Source organism: Bombina bombina, chromosome 3 (genome assembly GCF_027579735.1).
Source record: "Bombina bombina isolate aBomBom1 chromosome 3, aBomBom1.pri, whole genome shotgun sequence".
In the NCBI taxonomy this organism is placed as follows: Eukaryota; Metazoa; Chordata; class Amphibia; order Anura; family Bombinatoridae; genus Bombina; species Bombina bombina.
In genome coordinates this window covers 842,933,391-842,957,647 of record NC_069501.1, presented here as the reverse complement: position 1 = coordinate 842,957,647, position 24,257 = coordinate 842,933,391, and the positions used below count along the sequence as shown (strand labels likewise).

At 37.9% G+C, this 24,257-nt stretch overlaps 1 protein-coding gene across 1 annotated transcript in view; it reads left to right on the top strand.

Annotated features, from left to right (window-relative positions):
* The first annotated feature begins 391 nt into the window (after nucleotides 1-391).
* The window catches only part of NEPRO (nucleolus and neural progenitor protein), a 100,472-nt gene continuing 76,606 nt past the window's right edge, over nucleotides 392-24,257 (top strand). The window contains 2 exon segments of the mRNA XM_053707795.1: nucleotides 392-603; nucleotides 22,145-22,299. Of these exon segments, the coding sequence (XP_053563770.1) occupies nucleotides 519-603; nucleotides 22,145-22,299 (240 nt within the window). The 5' untranslated portion in view covers nucleotides 392-518.

The following is a 24,257-nucleotide window of genomic DNA, read 5'->3' as shown; positions in this document are numbered from 1 at the left end:
TTGTCCCGAGCTAAAATCTGTAGTTGCAAAACAATTAACTAGTATTTTTAAGAGTCGTTTTTAAGTATCGTAACTTCATCTCAGCAGAGAGTAAATATATACACTAAAAGCAATAGTTTATGGTTTACAAATTTTAATTGTAGGTATAACGTGTACGATATCAGCAAGCAAGATGAATGTCACAACAATACATGTTACAATAAAGTTTGCAATTTAAAAAAAAAAAAAAAATACAAAAAAATCGTGCAATTCATGGAATCGATGATTGGTTAGTCATCTTCTCTTCCGGTTGTTATTTGGCGTGACGACCCCATTTCCTTTCATCTTATTGGTCATTTTAGTTTCTGTTAGAGGATTGGACTAAAGTTTGAGGTCGAGGGTTATGAGCCTTAATAAGCAGGAAGTTTCCACTAACACGTGGAGTCGTGCTGTAGGGACAATTTATACATACAGAGTGATTACATGGTGTTTCAATACAAGACTTGTTATATACTCCGTGTGATCTCGGTGATAGTATCATGGCGACAGAGCCGTGGAACCGGCTGCACATCCCTCGCCCTGCTATTCAGAGCCTGATAAAAGTTCCGCTTAAAGCTGACACAGGTGTGTGTTGATCTCTGATTCAATCTACAATATCCCTTCCCTTATTATTTTACCAACATGATCTGCTTTGAACAGTTCCACAGAACAACTAGACAACGTATTGGTTACTGGGAGTGGAACGTACTTGTTAACTAACGTGACACAATTCAACATTTTGGCAGACCTATTTCGCTAACACTTTCATAGTGAGTTTACAAAGTTTATTCTGTAGGTTAAAGGGACATTAAAGTCAAAACTAAAGTTAGAGACATTCAAGACAAAATTAAACTTTTAGGATTCGGATAGAGTATGCAATTTTAAACAACTTTCCAATTTACTTCCATTAACAAAATGTGCACAATCTTTTTATATTTACACATTTTGAGTCACCAGCTCCTGAGCATGTGGAATGATTCACAGAATATATGTATATATGCATTTGTGATTCTGATGCTGTCCCATAATGCAGTGGGAGTGGAAATACACATAACTGAAATTTGTCAGAAAAAAATTACTCATTTGAAGTTTAGACTTAAGTGCTATTGTATTGTCTTGTTAAACTGTAGAAAGCCTTGTTAGCCTGTATTTGTTGATATGCAAATTACTGTAATTACTGGTAATTTAAAGTCAATGGATAATGAACCCAATTAAAAAAAAAAAACTTTTCCATTTACTTCTATTATCACTTTTGCTTAGTTCTCTTGGTATCCTTAAAAATCCTAGGTGAGCTCAGGAGTGTGCACGTGTCTCTAGCCATCTGGCAGTGGCAGCAGTGTTTGCAACAATGTTTATAGCAATGTTATACATAGTTAGAAACACTGCTGCTATAGTCATGTGCATGCTCCTAAATTCATATCATCATCCTACCTAGGTTTAGTCTTCAATAAAGGATATGAAGAGAACAAATCAAATTTGATATTAGAAGCAAATTGAAAAGTTGTTTAACCCCTTAATGACCACAGCACTTTTCCATTTTCTGTCCGTTTGGGACCAAGGCTATTTTTACATTTTTGCGGTGTTTGTGTTTAGCTGTAATTTTCATCTTACTCATTTACTGTACCCACACATATTATATACCATTTTTCTCGCCATTATATGGACTTTCTAAAGATACCATTATTTTCATCATATCTTATAATTTACTATAATTTTTTTTATAAAATATGAGGAAAAAATTGAAAAAAACACACTTTTTCTAACTATGACCCCCAAAATCTGTTACACATCTACAACCACCAAAAAACACCCGTGCTAAATAGTTTCTAAATTTTGTCCTGAGTTTAGAAATACCCAATGTTTACATGTTCTTTGCTTTTTTTGTAAGTTATAGGGCCATAAATACAAGTAGCACTTTGCTATTTCCAAACCATTATTTTTCAAAATTAGCGCTAGTTACATTAGAACACTAATATCTTTCAGGAATCTCTGAATATCCATTGACATGTATATATTTTTTTTTAGTAGACATCCCAAAGTATTCATCTAGGCCCATTTTGGTATATTTCATGCCACCATTTCACCGCCAAATGCGATTAAATACAAAAAATCGTTCACTTTTTTTTACAAATTTTTTCACAAACTTTTGGTTTCTCACTGAAATTATTTACAAACAGCTTGTGCAATTATGGCTTAAATGGTTGTAAATTCTTCTCTGGGATCCCCCTTTGTTCAGAAATAGCAGACATATATGGCTTTGGCGTTGCTTTTTAGTAATTAGAAGGCTGCTAAATGCCACTGCGCACTACACGTGTATTATGCCCAGCAGTGAAGGGGTTAATTATGGAGCATGTAGGGAGCTTTTAGGGATAATTTTAGCTTTAGTGTAGTGTAGTAGACAACCCCAAGTATTGATCTAGGCCAATTTTGGTATATTTCATGCCACCATTTCACCGCCAAATGCGATCAAATTAAAAAAAACGTTAAATTTTTCACAATTTTAGGTTTCTCACTGAAATCATTTACAAACAGTTTGTGCAATTATGGCACAAATGGTTGTAAATGCTTCTCTGGGATCCCCTTTGTTCAGAAATAGCAGACATATATGGCTTTGGCGTTGCTTTTTGGTAATTAGAAGGCCGCCAAATGCCGCTGCATTTCACACGTGTATTATGGCTAGCAGTGAAGGGGTTAATTATGTAGCTTGTAGGGAGCTTGCCGGGTTAATTTTAGCTTTAGTGTAGAGCTCAGCCTCCCACCTGAAACATGAGACCCCCTGATCCCTCCCAAACAGCTCTCTTCCCTCCCCCACCCCACAATTGTCCCCGCCATCTTAAGTACTGGCAGAAACTCTGCCAGTACTAAAATAAAAGCTATATTTGGGCTTTTGTGTGTGTTTTTTTTTTTAGCATATTTACATATGCTGCTGTGTAGGATCCCCCCTTAGCCCCCAGCCTCACTGATCCCCCCCACCAAAGAGCTCTCTAACCCTCCCCCTCTGCCTTAATGGGCGCCATCTTGGGTACTGGCAGCTGTCTGCCAGTACCCAGTTTAGTGAAAAAAGTGCCTTTTTAAAAAAAAAAAACAAAAACCTTTTCTGTAGTGTAGCTTCCCCCCCCCCCCAAGATCAACCCCCCACCCCTTCCAGATCTCTTAGCTGTTTATTTACAGCTTTCAAAAATGTTTTATTTTTTTACTTTTGCAAGTTTATTTTTCTGTAGTGTAGCGGGTTCCCTCCCGCTCCCGCCGCCCCCCCGTGCACGTGCGCCCTCCCGTGCGCGCTCCCGCCCCTCCCACCCCCGATCCCGCCCCCCTCCAGTCCACTCGGCACATCGATGGCCGCCCACCCGCCTCCCAGACTTGCTCCCACCCACCAACGATACCGGCCACCGATGTCCGGTACAGAGTGGCTCTCTCTGCATCGGATGGCCAAGGGGGGTTATTGCAGGATGCCTCAATATCGAGGCATCACTGCAATAACCGGAAAGCAGCTGGAAGTGAGCAGGATCGCTTCAGCTGCTTTCCAGACCAAGGACGTACGCCACACGTCCTCGGTCATTAACTGTCTTTTTTTTGAGGACATGTGGCGTATGTCCTTGGTCGTTAAGGGGTTAAAGGGATACTAAACCCAATTTTTTTCTTTCATGATTCAGATAGAACATGCAACTTTAGGCATCTTTCTAATTTACTTCTATTATCAAATTTTCTTTGTTCTCTTTATATCTTTATTTAAAAAGCAGGAATGTACGTTTAGGAGCTGCCCCATTTTTTGCTTCCGCACCTGGGTAGTGCTTGCTGATTGGTGGCTAAATATCTGCTGAACGGACAGTTATATCTTCTGAACAAACAGTTATAATTTTTGCGGAGTATATGACCTCTGAGCCTGAATCTGGACAGTTGGGACTCAAGGCTGCGGCCTTCTAGGAGACTTAACCCCCCCCCCCCCCCCGGGGTATACAGTTTTTTCAAGACTATAACTTTAGTCCTTCTTTATCATCTAGCAATGATAACCACTCCATTCAATCCCAATGTGTGCACTGAATTTTGAAATAACCTCCGGAAAGAGTTTCGACATAATGGATGTGCCATAGAGCGCTGGGAACAGCACACTCCCATCAATCACTCAGCATTTTTGAGATCTCAGGAAACGCCTTACTGTTGTGCTGACTACACTGCAACTGGAGTTGAAACAACCATCAGAGATTTCCTTTGCACCTCCTGACATTGATAGTATGTCTTGCACTTATAGTACATCAGCACATATAGATGAAGTCTCTCCACAGGCAGCAATCCCATTTCTTTCTGTAAAGATATCCGGCAAAGTCTCACAGGATGTACATTGTATTTCACTATGCAGTGACCTATGCCAGAAGACCGATGTGAACTTTGCGGACCTTGAGAGAGACATTCATTTGGGGACAGTTCCACAGCTGGGTCTATTAGATAGGGAGACATCCCATGACCTAAGGGAGGCAATCCTAGATGGGAGAGATCTGCTGCCTCCTGAAAAACACACTCTCTGAAAAGAAATGCTAGCTCGGTGCTTCCCTATAGAAGAAACACGATGAACGGACAGCTTTCACTAACAGTGAAGAGGAGTAGTATTGAAGATAGCAGACCCTTAACAATCAAAGAGTCGCACTGAATACAGTAAATAAAACCGGACTACTTTGCTTTGTATAACCTCAAAGGTGAATTGTTTTGGCTGGGCCTCATGCATAGGCTAAAACATCATGTGGACTATTGTTTCTTGCCTGCAGTGTTGCAAAGGCTATGAATTATATTTTGTTTAGTTTCTAAACCTTTTCATATGGTTGGTAGTATTTAGCAGAAACTGTTAAAGGGACACTGAACCCAAATGTTTTCTTTTTCGTGATTCAGAGCATGCAATTTTAAACAACTTTCTAATTTACTCCTATTATCAATTTTTCTTCGTTCTCTTTCTTTATTTGAAAAAGAAGGCATCTAAGCAATTTTTTGGTTCAGAACCATGGAAAACACTTGTTTATTGGTAGGTGAATTTACCCACCAATCAGCAAGAACAACAGAGTGTGTTCACCAGAAATGGGCCGGCATCTAAACTTACATTCTTGCATTTCAAATAAAGATACCAAGAGAATGATAAGTATTTGATAATAGGAGTAAATTAGAAAGTTTCTAAAAATTGCCTGCTCTATCTGAATCACGATAGAAAAAAATTGGGTTGTGTCCCTTTAATAAGTATATGTACCTATCATGCTTATTAGTCAGTAATTGCTCCCTTTAGGATTAGTATAAACAGCCCTACTTCTTTAGTTCAGCACAATATAGATATTAACATATTCCTGTTTATCTAGCTAGCTAATTATTAGTGATATTGTCTGATGAGGGTTGTTATACTTATGTTATGTCATAGAAAAAATTGAAAGTTTATTATTAGGCAACACCTTGCACCCACCTTATTATACAATTATTGAAAATATTTCCTAATTATAAGTGGGTTCTTCAGTCAATTTACTCCTCCTTAATTTATTGTTTCTCTTCATCAGAGCCACAAATATATTCCCAAAGTGCACACTACTATAACTCACTATGCCTCCAATACTATAGTCTCTGATACAGTGACTAAAGGTATATTGTTTGGCTGTACTAATTCACTATAAGCTGTCTGCAGCTGGGACAGCATGTTGTGACTATAGTAAAAAAAAAAAAACAGCCGAAATTACCTAACAGGTTTGCAATAACTAATATTATAGACCTAGGTTTTAGGAGTAAACATATTAATGTGCTTTTCACTTTTAGCATACAAAAATAGTATAGATCTAATGGTCCATAAATAGCTCATAGCAGAGGATCCACTATATTTTTGGGGGGCTGTCAAAATCTATATACTCTTATTCTTAGTATTGGTAGTATATGGGCATAAACTGTGTTTTTAATTTTTTTTTTTTTTTTTTTTACGTGTGACATAGCTATTATCCATCAGTATATTTTTATAAGCCGCATCTCATTTAAGGCCGAAGAGTGGCCACTAACGTTGCTAGACCTTCTCTTAGTTTTGAACGTAGTATGACCCAAGAGTGACCCATATTTATTAGTAGGAGGATCTTAATTTAAAAATAGGTTCCAATTCTCTAGGTCACAATAGATCATTGACTCTGGTTGTTTGTTTCTCCAACATTGTTATGCTTAATTTGAATACTGTTAAATGTGTGTTTTGACCTTACATACCTGTTTTCTCATAGTTTTAACCTCAATAAAAGAAAATTATTTAAAAAAACAATTTGGGACAGCTGCTAAGCTTACATTCCTTTTTTTTTTTTCAAATAAAGATAGCAAGATAACTAAGAAAAATTGATAATAGGAGTAAATTAGAAAGTTGATTAAAATTCCATGCTCTTTCTGATTCATAAAAGGAAAAAAATGGGTTTTGTATCAATTTCACTCAAAGGGACACTCAGGTCAAATTAAATTATCATGATTCAGATACAGCATGTAATTTTAAACAACTTTCCAATTTACTTCCATTAAAAAAAAAAAATGTGCACAGTCTCTTTTTTTTATATTTAAACTTTGAGTCACCAGCTCCTACTGAGCATGTGCAAGAATTCAGACTATACATATATGCATTTGTGATTGGCTGATGGCTATCACATGGTACAGGGGGAGTGGAAATAGACATAACTTTGACATTTGTTAGAAAAAAATCTGCTACTCATTTGAAATTTAGAGTAATTGCTATTGTATTGTTATCTTGCATTTGTTGATTATGCAAATCTACTGTGTTTACTGGTCCTTTACGTTGCATGCTCTATCTGCATCCCGCCCTTAGGATGTTTTATGCCGTCCTAACTGCACTTGGCTTTAACGCCCTTAGGATGGCATAGAACGTCCTAGTTTTTTTGGCTGTACTTAAGCCAAAGGCGCTCCCTGAATGGGATCGCATGCTGGAGGGCGTGCCTAGCGTCATAGGCACTTCCCCCAGACAAGATCCCATTATTGAAATTACGTGATCGCATGAACGATTGCGTGATTTCACTTTTTAACTTATTTGTTTACATCGGAACTTTGTTCCGATGTAGACAATTCCGGGTGGGAAGGGGTTAAATAAAGTCAAGCGCCTAAAATATAATCCCTTTGGTTTATGTGTTGTGAATGTTATTTGTTAAAATTTGAGAAACAAGTAAACCTTTATATATAGACTGCATAGTGAATTATATATATTTAGCTGATTTTTATTCAGTTGTAATTACCAACACCTTTGTTATGTTCATGATAATGTTAAACATTTGATAGGTTAAAGGGACATTCTAATATCATTTTGATTGCATGTAAGGTTGCATTACTTACTCAAGCTTACTACAAGGTTGATATAAATCTATCATTTGATAACTATCATCAAGTTAATGGTTGCCTGTAAACTGTTTTTGATGCCAAAGTGCTCACAATCAACCATTTTCATTGTTTATCAGCAGCTCTTTTTACATAATGTTTTCAGTTCAAAGTTGCTCTATATTTAAAGGGACAGTCTAGGTCAAAATAAACTTTCATGATTCAGATAGAGCATGTAATTTTAAACAATTTTCCAATTTACTTTTATCACCAATTTTGCTTTGTTCTCTTGGTATTCTTAGTTGAAAGCTTAACCTAGGAGGTTCATATGCTAATTTCTTAGACCAGTGTTTTTCAACCAGTGTGCCGTGGCACACTAGTGTGCCATGAGAGATCCTCAGGTGTGCCACGGCAGACTGACAACAGTGTGACATATTTTTTAAACTTTGCTTGTTTTTTACTCCCAGTGCAGGGGTAGTTTGTAGGAGGCATGGCATAACAGCACAATACATACAGTATGTGTGTGTTTGCGTGTATGTGTATATATATATATATATATATATATATATATATATGCTGTATTAGGCTACAATGTGTGATTTTTTTTAAAAATTTTCGGATGGTGGTGTGCCACAGGATTTTTTAATGTAAAAAAGTGTGCCACGGCAAAAAAAAGGTTAAAAATCACTGTCTTAGACCTTGAAGGCCACCTCTTTTCAGAATGCATTTTAACAGTTTTTCACCACTATATGGTGTTAGTTCATGTGTTTCATATAGATTACACTGTGCTTGTGCACGTGAAGTTATCTGGGAGCAGGCACTGATTGACTAAACTGCAAGTCTGTCAAAAGAACTAAAATAAAGGGGCAGTTTGCAGAGGCTTAGATACAAGATAATCACAGAGGTTAAAAGTATATTAATATAACTGTGTTGGTTATGCAAAACTGGGGAATGGGTAATAAAGGGATTATCTTTTAAAACAATAAAAATTCTGGTGTAGACTGTCCTTTAAGTGCTAGTCTTGAACTTAATTAGAAATGTAACATTGGTTTTGCGTCTGGGCAAAACAGACTCAAATTACCTCTGCTATCCCGGATGACATTAGGAAGCAACGCCACCAAATAAAACTTAACATTATCTGCTCAATCAATTCATGTTAAAAAAAATAATAATAATGGGTACTCTAAAACTTAAAGGGACAGTCTACACCAGAATTGTTATTGTTTTAAAAGATAGATTATATGATCCCTTTATTACCCATTCCCAAGTTTTGCGTAGCCAACACAGTTATGTTGATACACTTTTTACCTCTGTGATTCTTTGATTACCTTGTATCTAAACTTCTTCTGACAGCCCTCTGATCACATGACTTTTTATCTATTGACTTGCATTTTAGCCGGTTAGTGCTGTCTCTTAAAGGGACAGTCAACACAAGAATTTTTGTTTTTTAAAAAGGTAGATAATCCCTTTATTACCCATTCCCCAGTTTTGCATAACCAACACAGTTATAATAATACGTTTTATCTCTGTAATTACATTGTATCCAAGCTTCTTCATTTTAGCCAATCAGCGCTCGCTCCTAGGAGCTTCACGTGCGTGATTTCAATGTAATCTATATGAAACACATGAACTAACACCCTCTAGTGGTGAAAAACTGTCAATGCTTTCATATTAGAGGGGGCCTTCAAGGTCTAAGAAATTAGTTTATGACAGTGACGTGCAGTGAGGTCAGAGGCTGGTGAGGCACTAGATATGATACGCCGGAGAAACACATGTACAGAGGGCCGCAAGTACCCCCAACAGGACAGGTTTAAATGATATCTGAACAAGTGCACAGGTGACATAATCAGTTGATGGGTGAGAGTAAGTTAGTAACCACTGAGTTACTGATCAGCTGATTACTTCCCCTGTGCACTGATTCAGCTATAATGAAAACCTGGCCTGTTGGGGGTACTTGAGGACCATTGTTAAGAAACACTGCACTAAAGCACCAGCTCATCGGAAATGTATTGATTACCTGGAGAATAAAGCACACATACTCTGCTCACTGACACCCACACACACTGACACAATTCTGTGGCACAGTGCCAGTTACTAAGCAATTAGAATGATACACAATCTCTTTTCTATACTCACTACTGTATTGTAAACATAGAAATAATTTACCATACAAGTTTTACACAAAGCACAATACTGCCAAAACAACTGCTGCAATAGGGTGTTCAAGAAACGCACGTGCACATCCCACTTAGGTATGCTCTTCAACAAAGGACACCAAAGGATACCAAAAGAATGAAGTACATAATAATAAAAGTAAAATAGAAAGTTTATTTATTTATTTTTTTGTGTGCAAATTCTATCTGAATGATGGAAATGTAATTATGACTTTCATGTTCCTTTCAAAAACTAATTTGATTTGCTGACATTGGGCCAGTAACCGTTGATGCTAATTCTCAAAATATAAATAACTTGAAAAGTCTATTAAAATAACATGCTCTACCTCAATCATGAAAGTTTAATTTTCAATGTCTCCCTTTGACTATGTGTTTAACCAGTTAATATATTGTGGCATTATTTCTAAAAACATTTAACTGCAATAATTACATATATTTTTTAAATCACTCATTATCTCCTTTTTATTAATGTAAACGTGTATAAAAGCAGCACATATTAAAAACACAATGCAACAGCTTTCAATTGATTTGTGAATTACAAGTTAACAGCAGTCTTTAAATAAATGGGGAGAAAGAGAAAAATAAAAATAGATACTGCATCCTCTGACTGAACAGACATAGCATATATGGAGTTTGTACCTAATTAAATCAAATAACCATGAAAAAGGGAGGCTTAGCAATATTCAATGTCAAAAACTTTAATTTAAATAATGTGGACACTGCACACTTAACTTCAAACTCTGGGTTTTAAATTATGGATTTAAATTTGAATTGACCCTTTGACTTCCTGTCAGTATTGGTTATGCTCAATTACTGTCCCCCCCTGTTTAATGAGCTGTATCTGAACACAATTTGTGAATCACAATAGATGTAGAAGAATACTACTTTACTCTTCTGCTTGATGTCATCTGTTCTTAGGTTACCTCAGCTTCCAGTTGTGTCACATGACCCTGCTCACTGCATCCTCCTTCTGATTAATCTATATATCCTTCACTTGCTAGGAGGCATCAAGAGGGGTGCCTCCTATTGGTCCCAATGTTTGCTGCTAATATATTGACAGAATACAGGTGGCGCTGCAGTACAGCTTTTCCTTTGACCCAAGTACTGCAATGGAGAGAAGCGTTCCTCTACCTGCCTCTCCATAGCATTACATGGGGGAAAATATTTTTTTTGGTACTTTTATTTTTGTTTTAATTAAAATTTAATTAAGCTTTGGCCACATATGGCAGGGTAGGCACTGCCTCCCCTGCCTCCTATGAGTGCACGTCCCTGGTTTATGAACCTCTTAGGTTTAGCTTTCAACTAAGAATACCAAAAAAACAAAGCAAAATTGGTGATAAAAGTACATTGGAAAGTTTTAAAATTCACTCATTCACTTATCCTCTGTATTTTGATTATATGTATATACAGGTATGTTTAGATATAGTCTATGTATGTGCATGCATTGATATGCATGGCTACATAGCTAATAGGATAGTTTTAGATATAAATTAATAGGATATATCTTTATGTTCTTAATTAGGCCAAATCCGTATAGGAAATATTAGATTTTGTTGATAAATAATACATGGGAAGGATATTTCATCCACAAAATTTCTTTTTTTTTTTCTTCCCTTTTTGCCTTATCTATGATTTATAATTGGGCCAAGAAGAACCTGCTGTTCTATATTGTTTTATTATATGATTCACCCTGCGAGGTGCGAAGATGCATTATTTTTGCCCAATTATGTTCGGTACTTTGTGTGGATAATAAATAAAGATTAAAAAAAAAAAAAAAAAAAAAATAAGTTGTTTTAAATTTCATGCCTTATTTAAATCATAAAAGTTTTTTGGGACTTTACTGTCCCTTTAACTCCCCGGGCGTGAACACAATGTTATCTATATGACCCACATTAACTAGAAGTCTACTGTTGTGAAAAGCAAATAAAAAAGCATGTGATAAGAGGCTGTCTGTAGTGGCTTAGAAACAGGCAGATATTTAGAAGTTTAAATGTTATAAAGTATATTAATATAACAATGTTGGTTGTGCAAAGTTGGGGAAAAACAATAACAATTTTAGTGTTAACTGTCCCTTTAAAAATTGTCACAATAATAGCTCCACAAACACACATGTCCACTATACCAACAATTTCCGGTTCAAATCTCTTGAAGGAATTTAGATAGAGCATGCGATTTTAAGCAACTTTCAAATTTACTCCTATTATTAATTTCTTTGTTCTCTTGGTATCTTTATTTGAAAAAGCAAGAATGTAAGCATAGGAGCCGGCTCATTTTTAGTTCAGCACCTGAGTAGTGCTTGCTGATTGATGGCTACATTTAGACTCCACTCATCAAGCGCTACCCAGGTTCTGAACCAAAAATGGTCTGGCTCCTTAGCTTACATTCAAATAAAGATACCAAGAGAACAAAGAAAAATTGATGATAGGATTAAATTAGAAAGTTTATTAAATTTGGTATGCTTTATCTGAATCAGGAAAGTTTAATTTGACTAGACTATCCCTTTATAAAGATATATATATCTACACAAATCTGTATAGTGTTGGAGCACAAACAGGTTAAACTACTGGATAAAACACACTGACAACACCGCCTGAAGTTCTGAAATGGTTATCTATTAAAGACAAACACATTATTGTGATTAACTAAAGGGGCTTGAAAGCCAAAATATTTTCCATGATTCAGATAGAGCATACTTTGTTAATCAACTTTCCAATTTACTTCTATCTAATGTGCCTTATTTTCTTGGTATCCTTTGCTGAAATATTACCCTAGGTACGGCTCAAGAGCATCAATGCACTGCAAGGAACTAGCTGCTGATTGGTAAGCTGCAAATGCAGTGTGATGCCATTAGTGCATTGCGTGCTCCTTCAGCAAAGGATACTAAGAGAATGAAACACATTTAATAATAGAGGTAATTTAAAAATTGTTCGAAATGCATAGTATTTCTGAATCCTGACAGTAAAGGGTTTGGGTGTTATATCCCTTTAAATCTTTAACCTCTGCAGATGTGAAAAAACACACAGGTAAAGTCCTACTTGAGCTGTTAGCAAATCAGCAGAGGCAGTGGTATATGCCCACCAATCACTGTTGGTTTTTCTGCTTGGGAACTGCAATAATGCGGGCTCCTGAGTGGGGACTTTATATGTATGTTTTAACCCCTTAATGACGAGGACGTACGCCATACGTCCTCAGAAAAAAGGCAGTTAACACACTAGGACGTATGGCGTACGTCCTCGGTTTGGAAAGCAGCTGGAAGCGATCCTCATCGCTTCCAGCTGCTTTCCGGTTATTGCAGGATGCCTCAATATCGAGGCATCCTGCAAAACAATTTGTACCCCTCCGGTGCAGAGAGAGCCACTCTGTGGCCCTCTCTACACCGGACATCCGATGGCCGCAATCGTTGTGGGTGGGAGCTGCAGTGGGAGGCGGGGTGGGCGGCCATCGATGGCTTCAGATACACAGAGGGGGGCGGGAGAGTCAGGGGCGCGCACACACGCGGGCGCGTGCACGGGGATCGGCGGGGGCGGGCGCGTGCACGGGAGGGAGCGGGTGGGAACCGCTTACACTACAGAAATAATCATGTAGTAAGTGGGAGGAAGATGGGGGAATAAATGCCCCCAAAAAGTAATCTAAGGGATCTGGGAGGGAGTGGGGGTAGGGGTTGGTCGTGGGGGAAACTACACTACAGAAAAATGTAAAAAAAAATAAATAAAAAAAAGGAAAAAAATATTGATAACTGGGTACTGGCAGACAGCTGCCAGTACCCAAGATGGCCCCCAATAAGGCAGGGGGGGGGTTATAGAGCTGTTTTTTGGGGGGATCAGGGAGGTTGGGGGCAAAGGGGTGATCCTACAAAGTAGCATAGGTAAATATGCTAAAGATGTATTTTTTAAAAAAAAAAAAAAAAAAAACTTTTATTTTAGTACTGGCAGACTTTCTGCCAGTACTTAAGTTGGCGGGGACAATTGTGGGGTGGGGGAGGGAAGGGAGCTGGTTTGGGGAGATATCAGGGGGGCTGATCTCTACACTAACGCTAAAATTAACCCCGCAAGCTCCCTACAAACTACCTAAATTAAACCCCTTGACTGCTAGCCATAATACATGTGTGATGCGCAGCAGCACTTTTGCGGCCTTTCTAATTACCAAAAAGCAACGCCCAAAGTCATATATGTCTGCTATTTTCTGAACAAGAGGTGATCCCAGAGAAGGCATTTAACAACTATTTGTGCCATAATTGCACATGCTGTTTGTAAATAATTTCAGTGAGAAAACCTAAAATTGTGAAAAATGTAGCGTTTTTTTTTTAATTTGATTGCATTTGGCGGTGAAATGGTGGCATGAAATATACCAAAATGGGCCTAGATCAATACTTGGGGTTGTCTACTACACTACAACTGAAGCTAAAATTAACCCTAGAAGCTCCCTAATTAACCCCTTCACTGGCTGGACATAATACACGTGTGGTGCGCAGTCGCATTTAGCAGCCTTCTAATTAGTAAAAAGCAAAACCAAAGCCATATTATGTCTGCTATTTATGAATAAAGGAGATCCCAGAGAAGTATTTACAACCACGTATGTTTTTTGTAAATAATTTCAGTGAGAAACCTAAAGTTTGTGAAAAAAATTGTGAAAAAGTGAACATTTTTTTTTTATTTGATCGCATTTGGCGGTGAAATGGTGGCAATGAAATATACCAAAATGGGCCTAGATCAATACTTTGGGTTGTCTTCTAAAAAAAATATATACTTGTCAAGGGATATTCAGGGATTCCCTGGACAGATATCAGGGTCTAATGTAACTAGCGCTAATTATGAAAAAAAGTGGTTTGGAAATAGCAAAGTGCTACTTGTATTTATGGCCCTATAACTTGCAAAAAAAAAGCAAGAACATGTAAACAATTGGGGTATTTCTAAACTCAGGAGATAATTTAGAAACTATTTAGCATGGTTTTTGTTGGGTGGTTGTAGATGTATAACAAGATTTTGGGGGTCATAGTTAGAAAAAGTGTGTTTTTTTTTTCTATTTTTTTCCTCATATTTTATACAAATTTTTATAGTAAATTATAAGATATGAGGAAAATAATGGTATATTTTGAAAGTCCATTAATGGCGAGAAAAACGGTATATAATATGTGTGGGGTACAGTAACTGAGTAAGGGGAAAATTACAGCTAAACACAAACACCGCAAAAATGTAAAAATAGCCTTGGTCCCAAACGGACAGAAAATGGGAAAAGTGCTGTGGTCAATTAAGGGGGTTAATTTAGTCACGTTTAGTCACCTAAGGTAAAATACTTAATTGGGAAAATACATGAATTAATTATAGCATATAACCCAGTTTTATTCCTTTCACGGTTCAGATAGGCACATGCAATTTTAAACACCTTTGTAATTTACTTCTATTAGCAAATTTTCTTTGTTCCCCTTTGTATTTTTTGTTTGAAAAAAAGCTCAGGGTGCACGTGTCTGAAGCACTATATGGGCGAGCAGTCTTGCAAGAATGTTATCCATTTGCAAGAACACTAGTTGACAGCACGCTATTTCCTACCATGTAGTGCTCCATAGGCTAGGGTATCTCTTCAGCAAGAGAATACATGGGAATGAAGCAAATTTTAATAAAAGTAAAACCTTTTAAAAATGGTATGCTCAGTCTGCATTACAAATTGGCCTTTCTTTCATGTAATTAGCAAGAGTCCATGAGGCTAGTGACGTATGGGAGTATACATTCCTACCAGGAGGGCAAAGTTTCCCAAACCTCAAAATGCCTATAAATACACCCCTCACCCACACACCACAATCAGTTTTACAAACTTTGCCTCCTATGGAGGTGCGTGAAGTAAGTTTGTGCTAGATTCTACGTTGATATGCGCTCCGCAGCAAGTTGGAGCCCGGTTTTCCTCTCAGCGTGCAGTGAATGTCAGAGGGATGTGAGGAGAGTATTGCCTATTTGAATGCAGTGATCTCCTTCTACGGGGTCTATTTCATAGGTTCTCTGTTATCGGTCGTAGAGATTCATCTCTTACCTCCCTTTTCAGATCGACGATATACTCTTATTTATATACCATTACCTCTGCTGATTTTCGTTTCAGTACTGGTTTGGCTTTCTACAAACATGTAGATGGGTGTCCTGGGGTAAGTAAATCTTATTTTCTGTGACACTCTAAGCTATGGTTGGGCACTTTATTTATAAAGTTCTAAATATATGTATTCAAACATTTATTTGCCTTGACTCAGAATGTTCAACATTCCTTATTTTCAGACAGTCAGTTTCATATTTGGGATTATGCGTTTGAATCAATCATTTTTTCTTACCTTAAAAATTTGACTTTTTTTCCCTGTGGGCTGTTAGGCTCGCGGGGGCTGAAAATGCTTCATTTTATTACGTCATTCTTGGCGCTGACTTTTTTGGCGCAAAAAATCTTTTTCTGTTTCCGGCGTCATACGTGTCGCCGGAAGTTGCGTCATTTTTTGACGTCCTTTTGCGCGAAAAATGTCGGCGTTCCGGATGTGGCGTCATTTTTTGGCGCCAAAAAGCATTTGGGCGCCAAACAATGTGGGTGGCGCCAAAAAATATGGGCGTCGCTTTTGTCTCCACATTATTTCAGTCTCATTTTTTCTTTGCTTCTGGTTACTAGAAGCTTGTTTATTGGCATTTTCTCCAACATAGGTGTGTCCGGTCCACGGCGTCATCCTTACTTGTGGGATATTCTCTTCCCCAACAGGAAATGGCAAAGAGCCCAGCAAAGCTGGTCACATGATCCCTCCTAGGCTCCGCCTTCCCCAGTCATTCTCTTTGCCGTTGCACAGGCAACATCTCCACGGAGATGGCTCAGAGTTTTTTGGTGCTTAAAAGCATCATCAGATTGGCTTATGAGACTGCCGGACGGCAGCCTCCTGAAAGAATCACAGCTCATTCCACTAGGGCTGTGGCTTCCACATGGGCCTTCAAGAACGAGGCTTCTGTTGATCAGATATGTAAGGCAGCGACTTGGTCTTCACTGCACACTTTTACCAAATTTTACAAATTTGATACTTTTGCTTCTTCTGAGGCTATTTTTGGGAGAGAGGTTTTGCAAGCCGTGGTGCCTTCCATTTAGGTGACCTGATTTGCTCCCTCCCATCATCCGTGTCCTAAAGCTTTGGTATTGGTTCCCACAAGTAAGGATGACGCCGTGGACCGGACACACCTATGTTGGAGAAAACAGAATTTATGCTTACCTGATAAATTACTTTCTCCAACGGTGTGTCCGGTCCACGGCCCGCCCTGGTTTTTTAATCAGGTCTGATGATTTAATTTCTCTAACTACAGTCACCACGGTATCATATGATTTCTCCTATGCAAATATTCCTCCTTTACGTCGGTCGAATGACTGGGGAAGGCGGAGCCTAGGAGGGATCATGTGACCAGCTTTGCTGGGCTCTTTGCCATTTCCTGTTGGGGAAGAGAATATCCCACAAGTAAGGATGACGCCGTGGACCGGACACACCGTTGGAGAAAGTAATTTATCAGGTAAACATAAATTCTGTTTTTTCCCATTCCTGAAACTGTCATTTAAGGAATTTGATCAATTTTGCTTTATATGTTGTTTTTTCTCTTACATATTGCAAGATGTCTCACGTTGCATCTGAGTCAGAAGATACTTCCGGAAAATCGCTGTCTAGTGCTGGAACTACCAAAGCTAAGTGTATCTGCTGTAAACTTTTGGTAGCTATTCCTCCGGCTGTTGTTTGTATTGTCATGACAAACTTGTTAAAGCAGATAATATTTCCTTTAGTAATGTACCATTGCCTGTTGCAGTTCCCTCAACATCTAAGGTGCAGAATGTTCCTGATAACATAAGAGATTTTGTTTCTGAATCCATCAAGAAGGCTATGTCTGTTATTTCTCCTTCTAGTAAACATAAAAAATCTTTTAAAACTTCTCTCTCTACAGATGAATTTTTAAATGAACATCATCATTCTGATTCTGATGACTCTTCTGGTTCAGAGGATTCTGTCTCAGAGATTGATGCTGATAAATCTTCATATTTATTTAAAATGGAATTTATTCGTTCTTTACTTAAAGAAGTTCTAATTGCTTTAGAAATTGAGGATTCTGGTCCTCTTGATACTAATTCTAAACGTTTAGATAAGGTATTTAAATCTCCTGTGGTTATTCCAGAAGTTTTTCCTGTTCCTAATGCTATTTCTGAAGTAATTTCCAGAGAATGGGATAAATTGGGTAATTCATTTACTCCTTCTAAACGTTTTAAGCAATTATATCCTGTGCCGTCTGACAGATTAGAATTTTGGGACAAAATTCCTAAAGTTGATGGGGCTATTTCTACCCTTGCTAAACGTACTACTATTCCTACGTCAGATGGTACTTCGTTTAAAGATCCTTTAGATAGGAAAATTGAATCCTTTCTAAGAAAAGCTTATCTGTGTTCAGGTAATCTTCTTAGACCTGCTATATCTTTGGCTGATGTTGCTGCAGCTTCAACTTTTTGGTTGGAGACTTTAGCACAACAAGTAACAGATCATGATTCTCATAATATTATTATTCTTCTTCAGCATGCTAATAATTTTATCTGTGATGCCATTTTTGATATTATCAGAGTTGATGTCAGGTTTATGTCTCTAGCTATTTTAGCTAGAAGAGCTTTATGGCTTAAAACTTGGAATGCTGATATGGCTTCTAAATCAACTCTACTTTCCATTTCTTTCCAGGGTAACAAACATTTGGTTCTCAGTTGGATTCCATTATCTCAACTGTTACTGGTGGGAAAGGAACTTTTTTACCACAGGATAAAAAATCTAAGGGTAAAAATAGGGCTAATAATCGTTTTCGTTCCTTTCGTTTCAACAAAGAACAAAAGCCTGATCCTTCATCCTCAGGAGCAGTTTCAGTTTGGAAACCATCTCCAGTCTGTAATAAATCCAAGCCTTCTAGAAAGGCAAAGCCTGCTTCTAAGTCCACATGAAGGTGCGGCCCTCATTCCAGCTCAGCTGGTAGGGGGCAGGTTATGTTTTTTCAAAGAAATTTGGATCAATTCTGTTCACAATCTTTGGATTCAGAACATTGTTTCAGAAGGGTACAGAATTGGTTTCAAGATGAGACCTCCTGCAAAGAGATTTTTTCTTTCCCGTGTCCCAGTAAATCCAGTGAAAGCTCAAGCATTTCTGAATTGTGTTTCAGATCTAGAGTTGGCTGGAGTAATTATGCCAGTTCCAGTTCTGGAACAGGGGATGGGGTTTTATTCAAATCTCTTCATTGTACCAAAGAAGGAGAATTCCTTCAGACCAGTTCTGGATCTAAAAATATTGAATCGTTATGTAAGGATACCAACGTTCAAAATGGTAACTGTAAGGACTATCTTGCCTTTTGTTCAGCAAGGGCATTATATGTCCACAATAGATTTACAGGATGCTTATCTGCATATTCCAATTCATCCAGATCATTATCAGTTCCTGAGATTCTCTTTTCTGGACAAGCATTACCAGTTTGTGGCTCTGCCGTTTGGCCTAGCTACAGCTCCAAGAATTTTTACAAAGGTTATCGGTGCCCTTCTGTCTGTAATCAGAGAACAGGGTATTGTGGTATTTCCTTATTTGGACGATATCTTGGTACTTGCTCAGTCTTTACATTTAGCAGAATCTCATACGAATCGACTTGTGTTGTTTCTTCAAGATCATGGTTGGAGGATCAATTTACCAAAAAGTTCATTGATTCCTCAGACAAGGGTAACTTTTCTGGGTTTCCAGATAGATTCAGTGTCCATGACTCTGTCTTTAACAGACAAGAGACGTCTAAAATTGATTTCAGCTTGTCGAAACCTTCAGTCACAATCATTCCCTTCGGTAGCCTTATGCATGGAAATTCTAGGTCTTATGACTGCTGCATCGGACGCGATCCCCTTTGCTCGTTTTCACATGTGACCTCTTCAGCTCTGTATGCTGAATCAATGGTGCAGGGATTACACAAAGATATCTCAATTAATATCTTTAAAACCGATTGTACGACACTCTCTAACGTGGTGGACAGATCACCATCGTTTAATTCAGGGGGCTTCTTTTGTGCTTCCGACCTGGACTGTAATTTCAACAGATGCAAGTCTCACAGGTTGGGGAGCTGTGTGGGGATCTCTGACGGCACAAGGAGTTTGGGAATCTCAGGAGGTGAGATTACCGATCAATATTTTGGAACTCCGTGCAATTTTCAGAGCTCTTCAGTCTTGGCCTCTTCTGAAGAGAGAATCGTTCATTTGTTTTCAGACAGACAATGTCACAACTGTGGCATACATCAATCATCAAGGAGGGACTCACAGTCCTCTGGCTATGAAAGAAGTATCTCGAATTCTGGTTTGGGCGGAATCCAGCTCCTGTCTAATCTCTGCGGTTCATATCCCAGGTATAGACAATTGGGAAGCGGATTATCTCAGTCGCCAAACGTTGCATCCGGGCGAATGGTCTCTTCACCCAGAGGTATTTCTTCAGATTATTCAAATATGGGAGCTTCCAGAAATAGATCTGATGGCGTCTCATCTAAACAAGAAACTTCCCAGGTATCTGTCCAGATCCCGGGATCCTCAGGCGAAAGCAGTGGATGCATTTTCACTTCCTTGGAAGTATCATCCTGCTTATATCTTTCCGCCTCTAGTTCTTCTTCCAAGAGTAATCTCCAAGATTCTGAAGGAATGCTCGTTTGTTCTGCTGGTAGCTCCGACATGGCCTCACAGGTTTTGGTATGCGGATCTTGTCCGGATGGCCTCTTGCCATCCGTGGACTCTTCCGCTACGACCAGACCTTCTGTCGCAAGGTCCTTTTTTCCATCAGGATCTCAAATCCTTAAATTTAAAGGTATGGAGATTGAACGCTTGATTCTTAGTCAAAGAGGTTTCTCTGACTCTGTGATTAATACTATGTTACAGGCTCGTAAATCTGTATCCAGAGAGATATATTATAGAGTCTGGAAGACTTATATTTCTTGGTGTCTTTCTCATCATTTTTCTTGGCATTCTTTTAGAATTCCAAGAATTTTTCAGTTTCTTCAGGATGGTTTAGATAAAGGTTTGTCCGCAAGTTCCTTGAAAGGACAAATCTCTGCTCTTTCTGTTCTTTTTCACAGAAAGATTGCTAATCTTCCTGATATTCATTGTTTTGTACAAGCTTTGGTTCGTATAAAACCTGTCATTAAGTCAATTTCTCCTCCTTGGAGTTTGAATTTGGTTCTAGGGGCTCTTCAAGCTCCTCCGTTTGAACCTATGCATTCATTGGACATTAAATTACTTTCTTGGAAAGTTTTGTTCCTTTTGGCAATCTCTTCTGCCAGAAGAGTTTCTGAATTATCTGCTCTTTCTTGTGAGTCTCCTTTTCTGATTTTTCATCAGGATAAGGCAGTGTTGCGAACTTCTTTTGAATTTTTACCTAAAGTTGTGAATTCCAACAACATTAGTAGAGAAATTGTGGTTCCTTCATTATGTCCTAATCCTAAGAATTCTAAGGAGAAATCGTTACATTCTTTGGATGTTGTTAGAGCTTTGAAATATTATGTTGAAGCTACTAAGTCTTTCCGAAAGACTTCTAGTTTATTTGTTATCTTTTCCGGTTCTAGAAAAGGCCAGAAAGCTTCTGCCATTTCTTTGGCATCTTGGTTGAAATCTTTAATTCATCTTGCCTATGTTGAGTCGGGTAAAACTCCGCCTCAAAGGATTACAGCTCATTCTACTAGGTCAGTTTCTACTTCCTGGGCGTTTAGGAATGAAGCTTCGATTGATCAAATTTGCAAAGCAGCAACTTGGTCCTCTTTGCATACTTTTACTAAATTCTACCATTTTGATGTATTTTCTTCTTCTGAAGCAGTTTTTGGTAGAAAAGTACTTCAGGCAGCAGTTTCAGTTTGAATCTTCTGCTTATGTTTTTCATTAAACTTTATTTTGGGTGTGGATTATTTTCAGCAGGAATTGGCTGTCTTTATTTTATCCCTCCCTCTCTAGTGACTCTTGCGTGGAAAGATCCACATCTTGGGTAATCATTATCCCATACGTCACTAGCTCATGGACTCTTGCTAATTACATGAAAGAAAACATAATTTATGTAAGAACTTACCTGATAAATTCATTTCTTTCATATTAGCAAGAGTCCATGAGGCCCACCCTTTTTTTGTGGTGGTTATGATTTTTGTATAAAGCACAATTATTCCAATTCCTTATTTTATATGCTTTCGCACTTTTTTATCACCCCACTTCTTGGCTATTCGTTAAACTGAATTGTGGGTGTGGTGAGGGGTGTATTTATAGGCATTTTGAAGTTTGGGAAACTTTGCCCCTCCTGGTAGGAATGTATATCCCATACGTCACTAGCTCATGGACTCTTGCTAATATGAAAGAAATGAATTTATCAGGTAAGTTCTTACATAAATTATGTTTTTTGGGTTTCATATCTCTTTAATGCTTACTGACTGATAGGAAGACACCCACAGCTCCACCGGAGCAGTGTAATTAGCCCCAACAAGTTGTGTTATTGAGTAAGAGCGTTAAGTATAGTGAATTAATAATTACCAAAATCTTCCTTTACCATTTTATTATTTGCACAATTTTACATTTACAATAAAGCTTAGGGATTTTGTTTTTAATACATTTCTTTTTTCCCCTCTACTTTTCAGTCAATTACATTAAAGATGTTGTCAAAGAATGTGGCATTGTGAAATCATCTTTGACTAATGATGTCTTGGATGCCGAGAAAGCCACACTACGTTCCATGCTTTATGTCTACCACCACAGACTATGTTGCCATAAACCATACTTGGCTTTAAAACAGGTACATGTCATTTTTTTATGTTCAGTTATTAAAAAAATAAAAATAAATCACAATTCAGTCTTCATTTGGAGTGTACATTTATTAGAGATGTGCGTCATTTTGTTATTTGGCATGTTAGTGAAACAAATGCCAAAAATGGCCATGGTCTGTGGCATTCAGCCTATTTTGCCGGCTTTCTTAGAGAAAAAGTGCAACACATAAATATTTGCACTCGTTAATAAATCTGGCGCAGAATTGACCAAATACTGGAGACCGTGGACATTTTCACCATTCGTTTTACCAAATGCAGAATAACGATATTATGTACATCCCTCATTTTATATATATATATATATATATATATATATATATATATATATATATATATATATATATATATATATAATATTATTTTATTATTATTTAAAAACAAAAATGGAAAGGTTAGTTACCGCAATTGGCCAAATAGCACAGGTACCACGTCAAGGTGCTTTCCAATACCTGGGACCCCAAATCAGCCACACAATGCAAGCTCTCAAATCAAAACAAACTGAACAAGGGAAGGGTGCACAGGCTTATGTAATCACCCTAGACATATACAAAACACGGAAGGGGACTGCACTCTCATACCAGACCGTGTACACATCCCATGACCCTGCAACATGCTCAGCCCTGGGTGCTCACCGGCACTCACAGGAAGCTGTGCTGTCCCCAGAGTCACAGGCAGTTAACTCCAGACAGGTCTGGGTGCAAGCCCCATAGGTAAACTTACAAAAAAAATTAATACAACACAGAGAAAGTCCAGCACTCACTTACAAGCTCTCAGCTAAGATTTAAAAGCAAAAATGGAAATGTGGCTTTTTTGGGGTCCCAGGTATTGGAAAGGACCTTGACGTGGTACCTGGGCTTGTCCCATTTGGCCAGATGCGGTAACTAACCTTTCCATTTTTGCTTTTAAATCTTAGCTGAGAGCTTGTAAGTGAGTGCTGGACTTTCTCTGTTTGTTGTATTAATTTGTTTTGTAATTTTCCCTATGGTTCTTGCACCCAGACCTGTCTGGAGTTAACTGCCTGTGACTCTGGGGACAGCACAGCTTCCTGTGAGTGCCGGTGAGCACCCAGGGTTGAGCATGTTGCAGGGTCATGGGATGTGTACCCGGTCTGGTATGAGAGTGCAGTCCCCTTCCGTGTTTGGTGTATATATGTATGTGTATATATATATATATATATATATATATATATATATATATATATATATATTCCTGTGAATTAATTTGTGATATGATTTTTTTTTCTGTTGGTTTGTTAAGAGGTCAGGGAGTAGGCAACAAGGAGTCATCTGTGTTATGTTTTCTTAAAACAGCAGATATGTTGATATTTCAAGATAAAACGTATCAAATGTTTGGTCATTCTTGCTTGAAAATGTTTGTTATGTTTGTATTCTACCAACAGATCACCATGGCACTCTGTAGGTACAATATTGTGATTTATCATTAGTGTCTCTCTTCTTCTGTAGTCTTTGTTTTACAAGTAGAAACAAGCCTGTCTCTAATACATTTGTCTTATGACTCTTATCTTCGTGCACTAAAATATTATGGCACTTTTTAATGGATATAATGCTATTTTTGAGCCTCCGTAGGTTATCTTATTCTGATATATATTAGCTTTGAATGCCTGATTTAGCATTTAAAATATGAATGTTTAAAAGTTATTTGGAACAAATGGCTTCAGCACTATTTAAACGTATCCTTGTTGTCAGTGGCTAACGTACTTTATGAATACTTAGAGAAATGCAAATGTTACTGTGTGTATTACCAATTGCATCTTCCCCCCCCCAACTCAACAAAATAGTATTGTTAGTCAAATTGGTCTGTGTTTACTTTAGTACCTTAGTATTTTTATTTATTCTGCCAGAGCCAGGGTGCCATGGCTTCTAAAGTTTTACTTCTTTTAATATATTCAGGTATGTAATATTCAGCT